At 33.5% G+C, this 21,841-nt stretch overlaps 1 protein-coding gene across 2 annotated transcripts in view; it reads left to right on the forward strand.

The window, feature by feature from the left end:
• LOC124369078 (protein lap1-like) overlaps positions 1-21,841 on the forward strand; it is a 51,894-nt gene that overhangs the window by 7,013 nt on the left and 23,040 nt on the right. For both annotated transcript variants that reach the window (XM_046826794.1, XM_046826795.1), the window contains 6 exons: positions 1,877-1,951; positions 6,551-6,676; positions 7,630-7,849; positions 11,566-11,850; positions 17,645-17,856; positions 19,266-19,358. In XM_046826794.1, coding sequence (XP_046682750.1) covers positions 1,877-1,951; positions 6,551-6,676; positions 7,630-7,849; positions 11,566-11,850; positions 17,645-17,856; positions 19,266-19,358 — 1,011 coding nt within the window. The remainder of the gene's footprint in view (positions 1-1,876; positions 1,952-6,550; positions 6,677-7,629; positions 7,850-11,565; positions 11,851-17,644; positions 17,857-19,265; positions 19,359-21,841) is intronic.

Consider the following 21,841-nt stretch of genomic DNA (forward strand, 5'->3'; position numbering starts at 1 on the left):
TGACAAAAACATCCAGTCTAAGAATCAAAACTTTTGGTAAAAAAACCAACTCAATATCCACAACATACATATTAGTAGTTTCTTTGTTAAAATTGTATTAACAATCTATAATATACTTATATTTTGGGATGAACAGTAGCTTATTATGTAATGTGTATAAAAAGAAATTGTTTAGAGTTTATTTTGTATTAAAAATGTTTTTTCAATAAATTTTACTGAAAAATAAATTTTTTTACTGAGATAACATTTAAATTTTAAAACTCCAAGAATTTTGTACAAGTTAAAAACATTTCATGCAAATTGAACAAAAAGTATTGGGTATCCAAATTGATATTCAACTAGGAACATACATACTCAAATTTTTGCCAAGATTATGAACAAACTTTCAAAACACACAGCTATTCCTTTTGAATTCCGTTGAACGTTTATGGACCAATATGTCAAAACTGTACTCCATAAGCCTTATCACATTTCCAATTGATATGTATCATCGATTACTTCAAATGATCTTTTTCACACAGCCAACTACCGTAATACTGTAAATTGGGTTTCATAACAGCAGTGGACAGTGTTTAGAATTAGGGATTTAACTAGCAAAAGTTGAATTTTGTATTTCTTTTGGCATTTCCATATTATATGTGCAACCTCACATAAAAATAGGGGATCCAAATCAAATCATAATTTAAACAAACTAGTGTTTTGCAATAAAGGTCCAATCATTGGATTCATAATACATACCTATGTCACAGAACTAACATAAAATTTGAGCCATTAATCCTAGATTCATACAATTGATGATATATTATTAGCTAGTTAAACAAATTTAAATTATAGGAGGAAATGAGTTAATGAGTGAAAAGCATTAGGATATTAAATATGGGTTTGTAGTTCCTGCTATTAGATATAAAAGTCTAATATAATGTAAGATGCTTTAAGAATAAATCTACTGAGTTTCAAAAAGAGCAAGCAAACAATTGAATAAAGAATACAAGCCACTTGTTATAAAATGCTAGGAGAGGTACTACTTTAAACATGGAAGATTTGGGAATACAAATAGAGGTCACATGTCTACTTGAATCATTGTTGTATACGCATAGCATTTTCCACAAATAAAACTTTAACAACCTTTTTGCCAACAAAATAATCCCCCAACCTGTTGCCAACAGCAAAAAATGAAAATACAACCCTATCTTCTCTAGTTTGTGCCATGTTAATTATTATTAACAAAATTAAAATATTTAAGATTCAACATAAAAGTAGCGCAACATTTTCTTTGTGTCTGAGTTCAAATTTTAAATAAAGCTTCATATCTGGAAAAAAAATTGTAAATTTCCTTTATCTTGATTTTTATAGTGTTATGTCAAAGTTGGTTTTATATAATTTTCACTACATATTAATTTTTTTTAGTATTTGGAAGCTAAATAAAATATTTATATGTACTGTATGCTCATTGGGATGGAATCACTCAAAAACTTATTTATTAAGTTATACTAATTACTTAGCGTATAGATGAACTGATTGTCCATTGCAAGGATGGCCATAGTAAGAAATCTTGAATTAAACAGGATTCATAGCCTGAGATGACAATTCAACTAGGGATTGATCTCTTTGTCTTATAGCACATTTTGCCTTTTATACTACAGTAGAAGCCAAATACACAACTTTCTAAGTTAGTATATTATATTGCATAATGCGTTGTTTATATTCACATATAAAAGCATATGCTGATTGACAGATTATCTACCAATCTTCACTAATAGGTTTGTTTTAATAATAATATCATATTATATTTAGTATAGCTTTTGGTGAATATTTTAGCACAGTATTTGCTCTAAAAATAATATTTGCTCTTTTCTGATAAGAGTAATAATTTCAGCCAGAGGTGGTGGGTGAGCTCCATGAACTTCAGGAGCTATGGCTGGATCTCAATGGGATGCTTGAAGTCCCCTTGGTAAGTATATGTAAATAGTTGTTAACACTTTAGAAGCAAGCTGAAATTCTATTCTCGTGTTGGTTGTTTTCTTTTACGTCTAATCGGTTATTGTAACCTCTTAAGTTGCTTCTTTTACTCTCAAAATATTACTGTCAATAGTTGTAATTTTGGTCACGCATCAATTTAAAGCAATAAGCCTAGTGATTAAAAGCAAAATAAATGATCATGGTCAGCTGTCTTGTCATCGTGCTTGTTTTGTATTTATATTAATTGTCTATTGCAGTATATTTTTTTTGTTCTCTTAGGACAAGAAGCTTATAAATTGCACTTAGTCCTATAAGAACCTTAGCGTTGCTTCCAGAGTGACAGGATATTCAGGATGGGTAAGGTTAGGGAGTAGGGACTACCTCCTATTGAGATTCATGAGGAAGGATTAAGGCACTAAATCTCAAAGTCACGTCTCCCGGAAGGAGGGGAGGCCAGCGCTTAACCAGCCTCTCCAGTCAAAGTGGGCATGGGGTGGCACACCCTTGTTGAGGCTAGCAAGAACCTATGAGGTTAGGGAACAAACCCCACCAACTCCAACAGTCATCTCCTTCAGTTGACTAGACCTATTGAATTGTCCTTGAACCCCAGAATCTTGAAATTTGCAGTTAGTGATGTGCCGCTCCTAGACATCCATAAGGTTGCCCAGATTTAAGTGAAACATCGGTTTTTGCTGTGCCCCGTGGTAGGTTCAACTGGGAGGTATAAACCAGCCAGAAGTGGTCTCAATATGCAGTATATATTACAAGAGTGGTAAAATTATCAGTGTGTTATCAATTGCTTTCAATGCAATACTGAAGACGTCCCATTCCTTTACCTTGTGTTCTTGGTTGGTGTTTGCTGGATCACTCGGATGTCTGTTACTGAGTCTGGTTTCAGGTTTGGTGTGGTCTCCACTCTCCATCAGAAAGCCCGAATTTAACATACTACTTGCAGGTTTAATGAGGAACTTATGAATAGGAACTTATGAATAGGAACTTGTGTATGGAGTTTTTTTAGTATGAGGGTATCTTAGGTGTCCAAGAAGAAGACTACTGAACTGTCTCCTTCTTCTCAGCCTTCGATTTCCACCATTGCTGTCTCCTCATGTTGCCAGAGCTCACATACCAAAACTCTGAACTGCTTTAGTTGCTTAACTATTAATTTACCTTTTATTTAAGCACTTTTGTATCATTGAATATCTTACCCTTTTTCAAAATTAAAACAACTTGTTTATAGTCAACTAATGGTAAATTATTTCCTTCTGAGAATTAGATGAATTTAAATGGGAAACTTTAAACATTATTATAAGTAATATTATACTTCTTAAATTAATTATAAAGTTCATTTTACAACACACGCTATATGAAGGAAAGAGAATTTTCCTGGATATTTACCATCGCTCAGTCATACAAGAAATCAGTAACATTGTTTATAAGTATTAATAATTCCGTATATCACTGAATGATAACATGTTAGAAAAAATCCTGTTTCCTTCACAAACATTCCGTCGTCAAAAACAGACTTAAAACAAAGAACACTTTGTATATAAATGACATTGTTACTTTGTTTTAGTTATTATAACATTAATTATTTGTACAAATGTATATGTAACCAATGAAGAATTTTACTATCATTGTTATATCCACTTACAGTAGAGTCCCGTTAATCCGAACTAATTGGGACCGAATACTGTTCGGATTCGCAGGAATTCGGAATAGGCGGTTTTTATGAATAATACCAACATATCAGTGTTTATTTGCTTTTGAACTAGTGAAAATTGAAAAAGGGGCAGTGACCTCGGTGACTAATACCCATTCGTCGATACCCACCTATCCCTCCCCCTCTAACGTTCCAAACACATGACTCATTAGTCATATTTATGTTAGTATCCACTCTAGGGTTGTTTGATGAACTGTGTGCACTTATAGCAAATTGATTGTAAAGATTTGTTCCATGACTGTTGAGTTACTTTACCGAGTGACTGTGTTTTTTATTTATGTTTTTAGTCCTTGACGTCAATTGTTAAATATTAAATATGGCAAGCAAACAAAGTTGTTCTTCGTGTAGTTTACAACTAAAACTTGAAGTGTTAAAAAGATTGGACAAAGGAGAAAGTGCTACAAAATTATCAGTTGAATATGGTGTTGGAAAAGCAACGATTATCAACTGGAAAAAGAATTGTGTTAAAATTGTGCAGTTTTTTCTGCTTTGAGTTAAAAAACTTTTGAAAAACGGCAAAATACGACTATTTCTTCATATAGGAAACTTGATTAGGCCTTATTCTTGTGGTTCACTCAACAGAGACAGAAAGTAATCCCTATTTCTGGTCCTTTGGTAAAAGAAAAGGTGCTTCAGCTAAACAACATTATGGATAGTGATCTTTCTTTTACAGCTAGCTGTGGTTTTTTGGATTGTTGGAAGAAAAGGCACGGAATTAGACAGCTGATGGGGAGAATGTCAGCTGGTAACAAAGCAGCTTCCACTTATCTAAAGGAATTTTAAGAGCTTATTTCTTCTCAAAATCGCTCGCCACAGTAAGTTTATAACACGGATGAAACAGGACTGAATTTTAAGGCTCTGCCTACCAAGTCTTAATTCTCAAGAAGAGAAATCTGCCCCAGGGTTCAAGATAATAGGCAAATCTTTGAAACCACGAGCGTTCAACATCATTAACATTAACTCACTTCCTGTGTATTATAAGAATTAAAGAAAAGCTTGGATGGAATGCGACTTGTTCAAGGAATGGTTTGATCATCAATTTGTCCCTACAATGTCTGCGTTCAATGGAGAAAATGGATTGCCTAATCATGCTCTGCTGTTTACAGACAATGCACTGTCCCACCCAGAAGAAATGAAACTTGTTTGTGGAGACATTAAAGCGATTTTTCTGCCATCAAATGTTACTTAAATTCTTAAGCCTATGGACCAGGGTGTGTTGCAGGCAGTTAAACAAAAATACAGAAAAATGCTGCTTCGTACCTTACTTGAAGAGGATTAAAATGAATTCACAATCCTTCAAAAACTCAAGGAAATTATAGTAAAATATGTGACTTACTGGGTAGCTGAAGTCTATTGGTGGGATAATACCAATAGAGGTGCAATGCAAAAATCATGGAAGAATCTCTGGTCTACATTGGAATTGTCTAAACAACTTTTACATCAGTATATGCAGGTTGGGAAAAAGTTTAGAGTTGATCTTCAACCACTGTTTTTGCTGAGAGTTTAATGGCTGACATTAATGATATTGTGTGTTATTTGTTTTCTTTATGTAATTAGTTTTATCATGTTAATAGTCAATATTCTTTATTATCAAGTTCATCAAGAACTGTTAAAATGATAAACAATAAAATCTTTTGGCACTATATTTTGAAAGGGATAGGTTTGAATTAATAGAGCTGAAAGCCAGGGATTATTACTACTTGATAGAAAAATCAGCAGACTTACCTTGAAAACTATCTTCAAGAGTCCACTGATTGAAAGAACACATAAAAGTACATATATTATACACATAATTAGGAATTTTTGATTGCACTGCAATTTTCTCAACCTCTCTTTTAAACCTTTTCTCTTCTTAAATGTGAGGGATTACAGTATTTTGGTAATGATTTTACTATGGTGGATTTAAAACATTTGTTGAAGTCTGTGATGTGGCTTGTAGCATGTTGGGGACTGGTTTCTCTTTATAGCCTACATCTTGTCTGTGCCCATTAATTCTTGTTCTTAGGCTATCGGTTGTGAGGCCTATATATTATGCTGGCATTGAGATTTTCTGTAGAGCAAGTGTTGTCCTTTTATATCTTAAATACCTCATCTGTTGATGGGATTGTGAAGGTGTCAGTAGGTTGGTTTATGGGACATGTTTTGAACGGTTTGTTTTTGTATGGGAATGAATCTTAGGTTGTGTTAGAATAGTTTTTATAATTAGGTGTGTTGAAATCAGGAGTTTAGCAAGCAGACTTTTCAGATTAGGGGGTTATTTGAAAGTGGCAGTAGGAGCAGATGTTAAGAAATCCTTTGTGTGAGAATAGGTTTGTAAAGATTTTGAAGCCATCTTTTAATATGGAATTCAGTTGTAGGCCATGGCTGAATGTTGTTGTGAGGGACAAGATTTGGTTTTTGGTGGGGGTTTATTGTTAGATTGGGCAAACCAGGATTTGGTTCCGGACTAAGTTTTGTGGGTATCCCAGTTGTGCAAACGCTTCTATGATGGCGTTGTTGAAAGTGTTTAATTCATACTCATTGGAGCATATGCGCTGTCATCTTATGGCTTGGCTAAATGTGATAGATCTTTTGGTGTTGTTAGGGTGGCAACTGCTGAAGTGAAGGTATTGTAGGTGGTTTGTTGGTTTAAAATTAACTTTAGTTTGCAGTAGGATCAATCAAGTTGGATCAATTTATTACTAATCAACTTTATGTTTTGATGTCAAATATAAAAAGTTATTGGTGTATAGTTTCTGGATATGAAATAAAACATAAACATTATTAGCTAAATGTAAATATATTTTCCATTTCAAATCCTTCTAAATTTGAATTACCATTATTGTAAATTTTGTTATTTTGTAGTACATATTATCAATGCAAATGTTGCAGTTTCTGGGAAATCTCAAGAGGCTGTCACATCTAGATATCAGTGAGAATAGACTGGAAGAGGTACCTCAGGAGGTTGGAGAATGTCGACTTTTGACAGAGTTAAGTCTCTCATCAAATGATTTAAGGGTAAGTCTCCAAATCAAAATCAAATATCTGTAAGTGTATGAACTGGAATTAAACAAATGGGCAAATAACATCTTGTTTTAGTTGTATACACTAAAACGTGGACTAGCTTCAGAGCTGTTTTTAGTTCCAGCAAAACTGAATCTGAATCTCAAGGGAGGCCACCTGATAGGAGTACCTTTGTGTTTGTGCAAATTGGAAATGCAACTCATTGGAATAAGCTGTGAATTAAGTAAAGTAAATAAGACCATAAGTTATCATCTAAAAATTTCATTATGTTTTTTAATATTGTTGAAAAAATCACTCAGAGTGCATATTATGTACTAAAATGCCTTGATCTTTTCAATGTATATATATATTTATATTGCTCAGCTAATAGTGTAAACATGTTAAAAGATTTTGTTCAAACTAAAATGAAATTACAGAATGCATACATAATTAATAAGAGACTACAATAAAAAATAGGTATAATCTATTCTAAACCTTATAATTTTTTAAATTTAGAACCATCCATGCACAACATACATATTTTTAAAAAGTGTTATAGCTCATTATTACTTTCTAGCCAATGTGGTATTGTTTGTACAATGGATTTCATTGTTGACGTACTTACTGAAGATAATTTTTAAAACATATGTGCCTCTATTTCCTTGATACATGATTCTATGGAAATAAAACTGATTACTACATGTGATTAAGTAAAGGAGAATATGTGCAGTTATTGTTTGTTTATTTGTGTTTTGCAACTTAATTAAAACACTTGACAAAGTTGTTTGATTCTAATTACAGTAAGCTTGATTTATAGTATATTTTGTGAAGAAGAATGTGTACAATTATTCTTTGTATGTTAATATGTTGTGACTTTATTAATGCTCTTTACAACATTTTTTGATATTAATTACAGTAAAATACTGTCATATAAGGCTTATGATTCTAATCTTCTGAATTGGTTACAGAGTCTGCCTTCAATGATTGGAGGAATAACTAACTTGGTAACCTTAAAGCTGGATTTAAATGATCTGTCTAGTCTACCAATGTCCATCGGAGAACTTTTTAACTTGGAAGAACTCTATGTGGCATCCAACAAACTTGAAACTCTCCCCTCATCAATTGGTCTACTTCGAAAACTAGTTAGTTTAGGCCTTGACTCGAATCAGCTTCAGTACCTGCCTCCTGGTGAGTCTCAAGACAGTCAATCAATTACTAATGGATGACGGGGCCAGTGTGAATTATACAGTGCTAACGTTGTGATAATGTGTACTCCAATCCAACTGATTGCAAGCAAACTAGATCACTGATTCTAAAGAAATTTTTACATTTCAATTCGGGGGACCTTGGATCGTGGTATCTCATAATTGTAACATTGAACTCAGAATCACTCTATGAGATAGCCAAACCACATGCAGAAATAAAATTTTGAATAGAAAAAAGATGATTAAGTATAGGGTAATATGCATAAGTAACTTAAATTATAAGGAAAGGAAACATAATATGGTATAATTAGAACTGCAGGATAATTCATTAATTCTGGGTGATCAATTCTTGTTTTACTTTGTTCTTGTTGTAACATGATGACAAATATCTTTAATCCTGGTATTTTTTATCAACAACACAACTGGTAAATTATCCATTGTCAACAACACAATAAGTTTGGTTGAGAAGTGCCAAAAACCAATACCTTTTTCGTTCTAATCAAAACAAAAAGTAGAAGTTATTGTTTGTAAATTATTTTCCTTATGTGTCTAAACAAAGAAATAAGCAAGCAAAATGTTAATGATTTAATTGTAACTTTACCAGTTAGTTTGTGGTTCAAACTCGGTTTTCTATACTATTTCGATTCCCTCTAGGACAATATACGAGGTCTGTCCAAAAAGTATCCGACCGCCGACCAGTAGGCGGCCGCGGCGTAACCGACCGGCTCGAACCGGTTATTGGAGGGGAGGGGCGAGCCTACTCCTTCCCATATTAGGCATTGAATACGATCCGGTCACTCAGTAAGTCACAGCGCTCTGTTCTGTACAGTACTGCCACGTGTGTGCGTCGCATTTCAATATGACTGAACGTGTTGAGCAGCGCATTTGCATTAAATTTTGCCAAAAACTTGGCCATTCAGCATCAAAGACAATTACTATGATACTGAAAGTTTATGGTGACGTGTCTATGGGCGATACACAAATAAAAGAGTGGTTTAGGCGATTTAAAAATGGCTGCATATCAGTGGAGAGAGATGACCGATCTGGCAGGCCTTCAACGGCCAGAAACGCTGAAGAAACGCTGAAAATGTTGAACGTGTTCATGCAGCAATTAATGAAAACCGTCGATTGACTGTCCGAGAGCTGGAAGAAGATTTAGGAATACCAAAAATTGTCAGTTTGTAACATTTTACACGAAGATTTAAAAATGAACCTTGTTTCTGCAAAATTTGTTCTTTGGCTGCTGACAGAAGACCAAAAGAACTGTCGACTTGAAATCGCACAGGACAATCTGGATTTGATAAAAAGTGACACAGGGCTATTTAAAAAAGTTATTTCTGGTGATGAGTCATGGGTTTATGGCTACGACCCTGAAACAATGGCTCAATCTTCACAGTGGAAAACTCGCGAAGAGCAACGGCCGAAAAAAGCAAGACAAAGTCGAAGCAATGTCAATGCTGTTTCTTTTTACCAGGAGGGCGTTGTTCATCACGAATATGCTCCAAGAGGCCAGACAGTGAATAAGGAGTATTATCTTGAGGTCCTAAGGTGGCTACGAGACGCAGTGCGAAGGAAACAACCTGAACTGTGGACAAGCCGTGACTGGATCCTGCACCACGACAACGCGCCAGCTCATTCCTCAAATCTTATTCAGCGATTTTTTGGTCAAACACGACATCAACCAACTACGACAGCCTCCCTACAGTCCTGACATAGCTCCTTGTGACTTCTGGCTATTTCCGAAATTAAAAATTCCTTTGAAAGGAATAAGATTTGACGATGTTGAACAAATAAAACAAAATGCGACGAAGGACCTGTTAGCCATTCTGCAAAATAAATTTAAGGAGTGTTTCTGGAAGTGGGAGGAGCGTTGGAATAAGGTAGTGGCTTGTGGAGGGGAGTACTTTGAAGGGGACCAGATTGTCGTTGCCGCCGAGTAACGTCAGTTCATGCCAGACGTCAAGGTCGGATACTTTTTGGACACACCTCGTATGTTACAAATCTACAACAAAATGCACAAATCTATGTATGTTATAATGCACTACCCTCATTAAGACAACATCATAATGGTATGCCTGATGAGTAATGTAACATAACGTATTATAATGATTTTAATGCTTTGAAATAAAAATAAAATTAAAAATTTTGCTGCCACCCAAATCTTGCCACTCTGTGCATGAAAGTAGAATAACATGTACCTAATTATGGGCCTGGCAATAAGTAGTAGATATATGTAAGCATAGTTTTTCTCTGTCAAGTAGAGCACATTAGGTATCTTCTAACAATGTTGGATGTAATAACGAGTATATATAATTTTATCATGAAAAATTAAAATAATAGTTATTCCATCTTACAATATACTTTACTGTATTTGTTTTAATAAGTTATTTTTACAAAATGCTTATCTTAATCTACAACTAACCTAAAAATATTAAATTTATGTTATTAACTGATATATGTATAAATCCACTGTGGGAGGTGAAAAACCTCGGTGCTTGACACCTGGTGGCAAAAGTTACGAGTATCTACAGTGACAGATGATGCTGCCGCAACTGACAGTCCAAAGCACATATACAGTGTACTCGCTGCTGTTCTTTATTGCACTAATTGACATTCTAAAACATATTTGTGTATATTGATTATCCATTTCTTAGATAATTAAATCTGAACAAATAAATAGGAAATGTTGGATGGAGTTAATTGCAGGGGTAGAAAGTGCGGTGGCAGCGGACTGTCCACGGCGCGTACATATATTAAATCAGATATTTTACAGATATTTATTTGAAGCTTAGAAGTGAAAAAAAAACACAACTTATGGTTATTACAAATAAAACCTAATGTAACAAAACATCTGAGTTCATTCTACCAGATGCTTATTGTATTACTGTTTGTGGCATTATTGTTAAAAGTTAGCAGAATGGTACATTGTTAGCGCAATTTTCATCTCACTATCCCATTTAGACAGTATAGAAGAAATAAATGAAGTATTCAAATTGCCATGACAAAAAAAATAAGACGCAATCTAATATAGGGGAAACAAAAAAAAAAAAAGAATAATTAATGTGTTTATATAGAAGGTGAATTGGTGCCTTCCTCTCAGATTATTAGTTTTATATATGCTACATTTGTTAGTTCTGTATCCATTTTAGTCCTATCACTAGGTCATGCCATGCCCATTCTCACAGAATTTTGCTGCAATCAGTGTAATATTCAAAACTCAACATGTTTCACAGGTTTGATCACCACATAATTATCTAATGAATCACAATTATCATCTTAATTAACTAGTTTTATTTACATTACCTAATTTTCCATTTTCTGTTACTTTTGAAGTTTATTCTCATTATAAATTTGGTAATTCATTATTTATTTGTTTTAATGTGTAATGTATCGTTCAGTTAAAATAAAGAAATAAAAAATGTAGTTAAATTTAAAATTGTAGAACATTTGAATCAATTTGTTACTGCAAACAAGAAAGGTCTCATTCCACGGCAATCACCAATTATTACAATGAATTTCAAAAGTTGTGAAGCAACTTCAGATTGTGTGACTGCCATGTTTCCTCCTATCACCACTCTGGTAATTTCCCTTGGGTTTCATAACCTGTGACAAACGATTTATATTGCTGATGGCTTATTAGCTTACTATACAATCTGTTTTAAGTGGTTTGAAAACAAAATAAAATCAATTTATCTACAGAAATTGGAAGCTGTACAAGTTTAAGAGTTCTCACGGTTCAGAACAACTTGCTGAGAAATATTCCTGCAGAGATTGGCAACTTACAAAACCTGACAGTATTAAGTCTGACCAACAACCAGCTAAAGAACTTGCCGATGTCAGTGCTAAAGCTGAGTAGTCTGAAGGCTTTGTGGTTGGTGTATAACCAGAGCAAACCACTCACTCCCCTGGTCAAGGACTGGGACCCTCATACAGGTTCCATGGTCTTAACCTGCTATTTGTTGCCCCAGACTCATTCTCTCTCAGGTAAGTAACTCTTAGTGTAGAATAATTTTGTCTCAACTAATCATGTTTTCTGTTATAGTAAGTTTATATAAACATTGATGTATAATGGTAGGAAAATTTTATTTTTACCTTAAAAAATTATATCATGTTCTTGTAATATGAGTTACACTCCTTATATTTTATAAAGTAAACGGGAAGTTTATACTGCTGCACACGTTTACCTAGCATTTAAATTTAAATTTAAATGTTCTTTACTTACAAATATGCTGACACTGTATATGGAATAGTGTTAAAATTATTAAATCCTTAGTTTTATTATAAGCCTGGAACTCATATATGAGTTTCTGGATATGGGAAGATCTTGGTCTTCAGGATCAAATCAAATCAAAATCTGTATTGTCTTTAGGCATATAGCAATCGACATGGTTATCATTTTATGGTACAAATCATAACTTGTTATAGTTAATGTTTATACTACTTAGGTAGGACTTACTAGTGTAAATTGATAATATAAAACATCATTTTTGCTATACCTAATTCTTGAATTAAAATAACATTGATAAATATCAAATAAAATTTAAACTAAATAAATAAACTAAAATAAATAGTCAATAAATAAAATAAATAAATCTTAAATATGTAACAAACTTACAAAACATTTATTTCTGAATTTGGCATGTTTAAAAATTCATCAATACTATAGAAGGGATGAGCAGCCAGCCATCTATGTAACTTACATTTAAAGAGGCTAAAAGATAAATCTTTGAGAGTGGTAACTTATTATATAGTCTAATACACATTATAGTATGGCTAGATCTAATTTTTTACAGTCTTATGAAGGGTACATCAAGACGATTACTATGCCTTGTAGATTTTTCATGGATTTCATTCCTTACATTATATGATAAAATATCTTTATGAATATATAACAATAAATAAAATATATAGAGATTAAAAACAGTTAAAATACCTAAATTAATAAAAAGTGGTTTACAATTAGCCAGGTAGTGAGACTTGGTAATTATTCGAACAGCCTTCTTCTGTATCAAAAGGATATCTTTAAGGTTGCTGGAATTGCCCCAGAAAATCAAAGCATAGCTAATTATTGACTGAAATAGACCATAGTAAACAGTAACAATATAATGTTTAGGAACACAACTCACAAGACGTCTTAATAGATAAATCACACGAGATAGCCTAGTTGATATTTGTTCAATGTGTTTTGCCCATGACAGCTTATAATAAATGTACACACCTAAAAACTTAACAGAATTATCAAACTCGATATCATCTGTAACAGGCCTAAGACTAAACAGAACTGATTTAGTTTTGTCATTATTTAAAAGTAAGTTATTAGCTGAAAACCAATTTGAAGCTAGTTCTAAAGTATTATTGACTTGTAATTGTAAATCAATGAAGTTTTTATCAATAGAAAGAAAATTGGTGTCATCAGCATACATACAAGTTTTAGACTGTTGAATATTAATAGGTAAATCATTTATTACTATTAAGAACAAAAGAGGGCCCAATATAGACCCCTGTGAAACACCACATCTAAGCTCCCTAGCTGAAGACCACCAGCCATCAAGATAAACAGTTTGACTTCTCTTAGACAGATAAGATCTAAAAAATTGTTTTGCAGACCCACTGATGCCATACTGTTCCATCTTTTTAAGCAACAAGCTATGATCAACACAGTCAAAAGCACGGCTTAGGTCAATAAAAGTGGCCCAGGCATACTCTTTGAACTCAAAAGCATTGAGAATCTCTCTTACTACAGTATCAATAGCAGATATTGTTGATCTACCTTGCCTAAAGCCAAATTGTTGATCAGACAAAAATCCATGCAATTCCAAGTACAGGCTTACCTGCTTATAGACAATGTGCTCAATTACTTTACCAAAGAGTGGAATAAGCGAGATAGGACGGAAACTTGCTGGACTTGTTTTAGGCCCTTTTTTAAATACCGGCATTACTTTGGAAATTTTCAGACTATCAGGAAATACACCCTGCTCCAGGCATAAATTAATACTAATGGTAAGTGGTTCTGCAACATGATCCACTATTTCCTTCAACATATTGCTAGATAGGCCATAGAAATCCTTACTATCTGTTTTTTTTTTTCATTTAACTTATAACAGACCGTATTTCAGAAACTGACACTTGATTCCACTTAAAACTATCTGGGTTTGCAAACATTGGGCACATTTCAGTAGCCAATACTGAGCTAACCTTTTTTATATTAGACCTTATTTCAGTTATGGAACCAATAAAATAATTATTAAAACTATCAGGGTTTAAGTCCCAGTTCGACTTATATTTAACTGTATTGTTAATATCATTAACAATGGACCAGGCTGCTTTACACTTGTTATTTGAGTTTTCTATAAGATTAGCATTGTAATTTATTGGATGACACAGTTGTGTTAGAGAAAAACAATGAATGATTAGTCATATGGCTTAGATGGTTAGAATGCGTTTGGAATTACACCAGTATCAGTTCACATAAAGATGGAATGTATTTTTGTAGTATTATTTTAGGTATTGTATCTTGATATAGTGGCTGTTAAGGATTATAATTGAGAATTGTGTTAACATGTAACAGCTTAGTGGAGCCATATGTAGATAGTACGAGGGCTGTTTTTTTTTCAAGTTCCGTTTGTTTCTCCAAATAACCAGCGTAGTGGCGGGAGGCGGGGCTGCGTGTTGTGCAATTGCGCCGCTCCCCCACTACAACCAACGCCGTTGCCGGCTCCAATCCATCAGTCGTAGCCGAGCTACGGGCGAGTAAAGATGGCCGCTACGATCAATTCTCCCGCCAGTTGTGAGTTGCGAAGTGTGATTCGTTTCCTTCAAGCTGAAGGATGTAGTGCTGCTGAAATCCATCGCAGAATGAGTGTTGTGTATGGTGAACACTGTATGAGTGATAGCGCGATAAGAAAATGGTGTAGGCTATTTGCTGAAGGTCGAACAGACGTCCATGACGAAGGCGGTCAAGGACTGCAAGTTTGGTTGAACGAGTTGACCAAGCGATCCAGGAGAAACGGAGGTTTACAATTGATGAACTTTCTACCGAATTTCCAGCCATTTCAAGGTCTTCCTTGTACAAGATTGTGACCACCGAGCTAGGGTACCGAAAATTGTGTGCCCGTTGGGTACCCAAAATGTTGAGTGAGGATCACAAAACGAAGCGAAATGGCGTCAGCCCTAACTTTTCTGACGCGATATGACAACGAGAAAGACAGTTTTTTAAAGTCTATTGTTACTGGGGATGAAACTTGGGTCCTGTATGAAAATCCAGAAACCAAGGAACAATCAAAGCAATGGATGCACACTCACTCCCCTAGCAAGCCCAAAAAATTCAAGCAGACTTTGACCAAAAGGAAAACAATGGCTACAGTGTTTTGGGACTAAAAAGGTGTGCTTCTGGTTGAGTTCATGCAACAGGGAACAACGATAACAAAGGAATCATACTGTGAGACTCTACATCGCCTCCGGAGAGCAATACAAAACAAACGGAGAGGAATGCTGTCATCCGGCGTGGTCCTGATCCACGATAATGCACGACCGCATAGTGCCAATGTCACAAAACAACTTCTGCAAAAGTTCAAATGGGAAGTTTTCGACCATCCGCCGTATAGTCCTGACTTGGCGCCCAGTGACTATCACCTCTTTCGAGAAATGAAGGCGTGGTTAGGTGGACGACGCTTCGCTGACAACGAAGAGCTTCAAGCAACTGTAAGGGTCTACCTGAGCTCACTGGCGGCAGACTTCTTCGAGGAGGGTATAGGAAAGCTTGTCTCTCGCTACGACAAGTGCCTCAACATTTTTGGTGACTACGTAGAAAAATAAGTAAGAAATTACGAATCTTTTGGTAATAAAATCATCTTTTTATCTCAATGTGTTTATTATTTATGGCCTATCGGAACTTGAAAAAAAAACAGCCCTCGTAGTATGTACAGTACTTGCTGCTCTCGCTTTAAAATCTGGGCTATTACAACTAGTTACAATAACAATAGCTTAAACTAGCTAGTTAATATAAGAGATTTACGAATTAAATTTAATTAAGTTTTATATTTAATAATAAAAGTTTAAACAGACCTTAAAGACATTAAAACCGTATTTTCAACACTTAAGAAGACACATATAAAAGATGAATTACTTCTGCATTACTTTTTAGTCTTTAACCCTTTGAGTGCCGGAGCATCGCTGTCAGCGATCCCACATTATATGCAAGAAATGCCAGAATCGCTGTTAGCGACTTCTGCAGTAACGCTTATATTTTATATAGTATTTATCTAAATTGGCTCAATGACTATACATACGCATTCCAAAGGCTTCAACGTAACTTTTGATGTAAGTTTTGTTACATTTTGGTTAGATTCTGATTTTTACGGCGGTTGTAAAGTGAGCGCGTCAGTCGCGTTTAGAATCGGCCTGTACGCGGACGAGCCGTCACGTGTTTTGTTTGCGCTTCTGTTTATTTCACAAATGAAAGTTTTTAAGTGTAAATGGGTTTGTAGTGTTAGTATCTTCAAATTATTTCTTTTGTGTATGTTGTTCTAGTCTGTGTGTAAGTAGAACAATGACGGCCGCGAGTTACGGCGATCGTAAGCATCTAGTACTTTACTAAATACGTTTGTATAGTTTTTATGTTTGTTCAGTTATATTTATAAACAATGAGTTGTAAAAACATTGCTGACAATGAAGACCTAGTATTGCAGGCATTAGATTTAAGCATTATCAATGTAGACAATACACAGAGTGTTAGGTTAAGTTAGAAAATTTCTAGTTTTGTAGTCGTTCATATTTTCATATTTATTTTCCAAACTTTATTTATAAGTATAGAAAAAATATTTATATGTCTTTTTGTAAATAATTAAATGGAGTATAAAATAGAATAACTAAAAGTGAAAAAATAAAATATTTCAATAATAATAAGTTGTGTCAAAATAAAAAACTAAATGTTTTTGCTCATACAGTTTTTGTTAATGATTTTTTTATTTGTGTAAAAACGTTAAATAAGTGATCAATATATTATATGTATAAAGAAAATATATTTATCTAAAAAAAACAAAAACCCAAGACATTATACCAATAAATAAATTTGTTATGAATTTTTAACCAGACCCTTGCAGAACCAGGCATTTTCGCTCGGCATTTTATGCATACCATCTAGCAAAACGCTGTGGCACTCAAAGGGTTAATTCAAAATAACTAAAAATAATTTACATTAAAAAATAATAACTCAGGATTATTGAGACTGCTAAGCATTGTGTTATCAGAGTTGGAATAAAAGTGCTCCCTTCCTATCCAGGAGTTTGGTTTGTATTATGTGTTCCAGTGGGTAGGTATGTTCTTATCTACAGATAGTTAAATGCAAAAAGTTATCTGATTAACTTCACAATCACCCACTTTATAGCCTTGCAATAGAACAAAACATTTTAAATATGCAGTGTTTGAAATTGACTACTGATGTTTGCATCATCTTATTGTATTACAGTTAAATTTATTTTAGTGCATCAGTTCAGGAATGAGTTTTGATTAAGATTTTGTTCATATGGCAATTTAAACTCAGAATTAAGATTCATACTTATATTTACTTACACAGAAGGTTTTTAACACCTTCACTAAGGCTCTATCTTGAATGATGATAAGTATTTTAATAAGACAACAAGTGCACTAGGGTGTCTGTAATAGTTAACATATTAAATACTAAACACGTACATTTACATATTGTTTATATTTTTGTTCAATTTATTGTGCTGTGGACAAGTAAAATGTTTTAAGGTTTTTGAATATCTGTTTGTTTCAGATTCATCTTACAATGTTGAAGATGATGTAAATGCCATTAATTATAAACAAAAGCCAAATGAAAAGCCTAAAATAAGGTTTTCTATCAACCCTGTACTGGAGAGACAGAGTGTTCTGTTTCGTGCTCCTACACCTTATCCGAAGAAACTGAGAGAATTAGCGAAATGTGCAAGAGCAATAGCTTCACAGTGCAACTACGCAATACCAGAACAGGTTACTATTAGATCATTTGAAATTTCTTTATTGTGGTTTGGAAACTAACCACTTATAATAGAAACTTATCTCATTTTAAACAAAAAATAATGGAGTATCTAGTTTTTAGGTACTAAGGAGAACTATTACTTCTGTGTACATCAAACAAATGTGTACTCAATGTGATTTAATTGTAATGGGAACATGGCTGCATGCCAGCTAATTCACCAAAGGTAGAAATAGACAGATGGCTGTTTTAAATAATGATATTTGTAAAAAACTCCTCTCTCATATCAGATTAATTTTAAAGTGTTGAATTAAACAAAAAATTCTTGTTATTGTTATTGTTTCTTGATCATCAGCAATAGAAGAGATAGTAGTGATGTAATCGGATTTCTCTAGTGCAGATCGAAAGGTTCCGCGTGGATTTCTCTAGCGGGGAAAGAGAAAGAAGCTCTCGGATTGCTCTAGCGCAGGGTGAAAGGTTCTGCTTGGATTGCTCTAGGGGGCTACAGGATAGAGGCACTTGGATTTCTCTAGCGCAGGGCGAAAGGTTCCGGTTGGATTTCTCTAGCGGGGAAAGAGAAAGAGGTGCTCTAATTCCTGTAGCGCAGGTCGAAAGGTTCTTACCTGATAGTTGCAAAGTGTGGTCGGTCTCTCAGGAACAAATGAGAACTCTACCTGTGGTGGTCTCCCAGGTCTCCACCGAATGAGAACACCTCTAGTTGACATGAATGTTTTACAAAGTTACTTGGAATTACCATTTAATGGAATTCCTTTCTTATTTGTCCATAATTCAAAAGTTCATGTGAATATATGACAATATATTTCTGATCAGATTCAATAAACTTAAATATGAATAATATTAAATGTAAAAAATGAAACCTTTTTTCAACTATCAAGTAAGTAACAATTTTATATATTATTAAACATGATAATAAAATAAATTCAATAAATATAAGTATTTTCATTCAGGATAAAAGTCTATATTCCATAATTGGTACTCAAAATGGAGCCATATTTACATATGCTCTCTAAGGCCATTAGATTTCTTGATAGAATTTTAAAATGCCCCATACAATTTCTTACACATACACTTTTTTTTTACTGTTCCTCTCATCTCCTACTGCCATTCTTTTCCCCTTTTATCCCAATTTATGTTGCTATAAAGGTAAAAGAAGGATAGAGTTGGAGTTAAAGTTTTAAACAGTTAAATAAGAAAGGAATCTCTTTTTCATAGTGTAAATGGTTAGATGTCTCACAAATGGACTTAATTTTTCAAGATATACAATAAAAATTGTTTATACATGGCAAAATAAAACCTGTTATAAAATATTGTCCACATTTTAATGGTATTTTTAAATATGGGAATTATATTGTGATAATGTATTTAAGATTACTTATTCTCTTCTGTATTTTTATGTTGGTAGAATGGTGAACTGTCCGTAGTGAATGTTAGCGGTACCAATGTACTGGTGGACCAAGTACGGACGGCGATTGTCAAGAAACACACCCCTTCCATGGTAATAATATATATACATATAGACTATAAATAAATATTCCATTAAGCTGTTATAAGTTTTAGATCTAAAATGTGGATTAACTGTCTCTTGTAATCATGCAAAAAACAGAATATTTAGTGTTGTTGTGACTTATGTACCTTGTAGGTGATTCTTTGTTTGAAGTAAATAGCAGTTTTAATTTTGCGATTTTATTACTCCAAATAAAGCTTGTTTTAGGCCCTTTTCAGTGGTATATTAGAATTTAGCAATTGTATCAAAATGTTACATTTGTTTATATTTTGAGTTATTACTTATAAAGACAGAATGCATGAATTTTGTTGTTAGCTGCCTTGTGAATACATTTGAACTTTACTTCAACTAGTTTGATTGATGTGAGTAATTAAGGTTCTCATGAAATTACTGATATGTTGAGAGCTGTTTACAACAATACTGCTCTAATGAAAACATTTATTTTAAGTGGATTAAGAGTTTTAAATATGAGCGAGATGTAAAGAATGATGTGATGCTGGAATGACCTTCAACCTCTTGAGTTGATAAAAAGATTGAGTGTGTGTGATCTCTTGTCCTTACCGATTGTTGAAAAACTGTGCGAATGATTGATTAATGGTGTACAATCCTAACATTTGGGCTTTAAAAAGCTGTGTGGAAAACTCGTGCCATGTTGTTGACGCCAGATCAAAAGTTGGTGAGTGTTGGATGTGTTGCTGACAGGAAATACTCAGTTGAAGAATGGTGGTACATTTAATATTGATTGTTTGAGGAATTTTAGGGGCTCTGAAGGGGACAAAATTGATGTAGCATAAATTTTTCAACATACAATTTTTATGGTCTTAGTTCGCATATTTATTGGACAGATCTCATAGTTGTATTACTGTTTTGTGAGGTTTTTCACATAGTTTTATAGCTGCTAACAGTATGTTACTTGCCCGGTAAGAACTAAAATTGGAGGAGATTAGTTTAATCACTAACTTTTAGCCAATTTTTTTTGTTTCGTGGACGAAAAGTTGGTGACTAAGATGTTCAAAACAAATTCTTTGCATTGTTTCAACATTGGAGACAACTTGACCACAAGAGAGCTTTGTCTGGTTTCTTCTGCAGCCATCCCGTGTAATGTAGATGAAGAGGTATTCTCATTGTCTCATCAGTTGCACATGGTGCAAAGAGTTTGATTAGAACATCTTTGTTGCTGACTTTTTTGGATCTCTTCAGACTGACATGGACTCCAGATTCCATAATTCCAAGTTTGTGACAGTATTAGATTTGAGATACTGTGCTAAGCAGGAGGTGAAATGGAGCTAAACTAAAGATTCATATGGAATGAAATGTACTGATTAATAATCTTAAAATATAAAATAGCTAAATTTAAACATGCAATTCTTTTGTGGCTTCAAAACCTGTTTTGGAGAAATAATTTAAATTAAAGTAAATACTATAATATTATAACTATAATAGTACGAGAGTTGTAAGACTATTTGGATGGTATATGCTTACATTGTAGTTTTTGTGTAATAGGTCGAGAAATTTGCCCTAAAAATAAATTGTTCGTAACCACATTAGTTGTGGTGGAATTCAAAATGGAGTGTGTCAAAAGGGTTAAAAAATGCCAAATTTTCTCATAGGTACTATTTTTTAGCTTTACACGCATATTACCAACTATCAAGCACCTAAATATTAGTTGTATCAGTGTCAGCTGACAAGATAAAGTGACTGAAAGTCTTCATTTTCAGCCAAATAATGTCTCTTAGATTAAGACCTTATTCACTATTGGGATTGAAAATAAGCTTGTGTGAGGGTGGTGTTCATGACATGACTCAACATATTCATTTTAATTTTTGTTTTAAATACTGGTTTAAATTAAACAGTGATATTTTACTCTAATTTTGTAAAAAAATTAATTAATGATGTAGAAAAATAATCTTTACAATAGGCAAATCATCAATAATCTCTCAAGAGTAGACATGCACTAATGGAAATTAAGTCGCAGAAGCTTGTGTTAAACTTCACAGAATGAATCCTATCCAAGCAATCATAAACCAAGCAGTAGAGTCCAATGTAATAATTTACACAGTGCTGCTATTTTAATGCTAATATTTGAAGTACTACTAAGTTGATTGATTAAAAAATGTTTTATTTTGTGTTGATGCACTAAAACAAAGAAATAATTTATAGAAATGTGAATCTTTGTTTTTCAGTTTTTGTGCATTTTTATGCCATGAAAAGTTGAACATTGAATAATAGCATAATATATTTCATAGTGATCTCTATCTATTTTGTATATTTTGTATTGCTGTTTATTTAGAAAAAGAGTTTTGTAGTAATTAATATCATTGTACAAAATCTCTTTATAATATATTTATGTCATGCTCTGTGTATATATTAATAATATACAATAAGTTTTATATATTGTATCTGAATTGGTAGCTTATGTTGGAAAATAAATAATAAGGACAATTAAAATTACAATGACAAGTCAAAGGTTTAAA

This window comes from Homalodisca vitripennis, chromosome X, assembly GCF_021130785.1.
Source record: "Homalodisca vitripennis isolate AUS2020 chromosome X, UT_GWSS_2.1, whole genome shotgun sequence".
In the NCBI taxonomy this organism is placed as follows: domain Eukaryota; kingdom Metazoa; phylum Arthropoda; class Insecta; order Hemiptera; family Cicadellidae; genus Homalodisca; species Homalodisca vitripennis.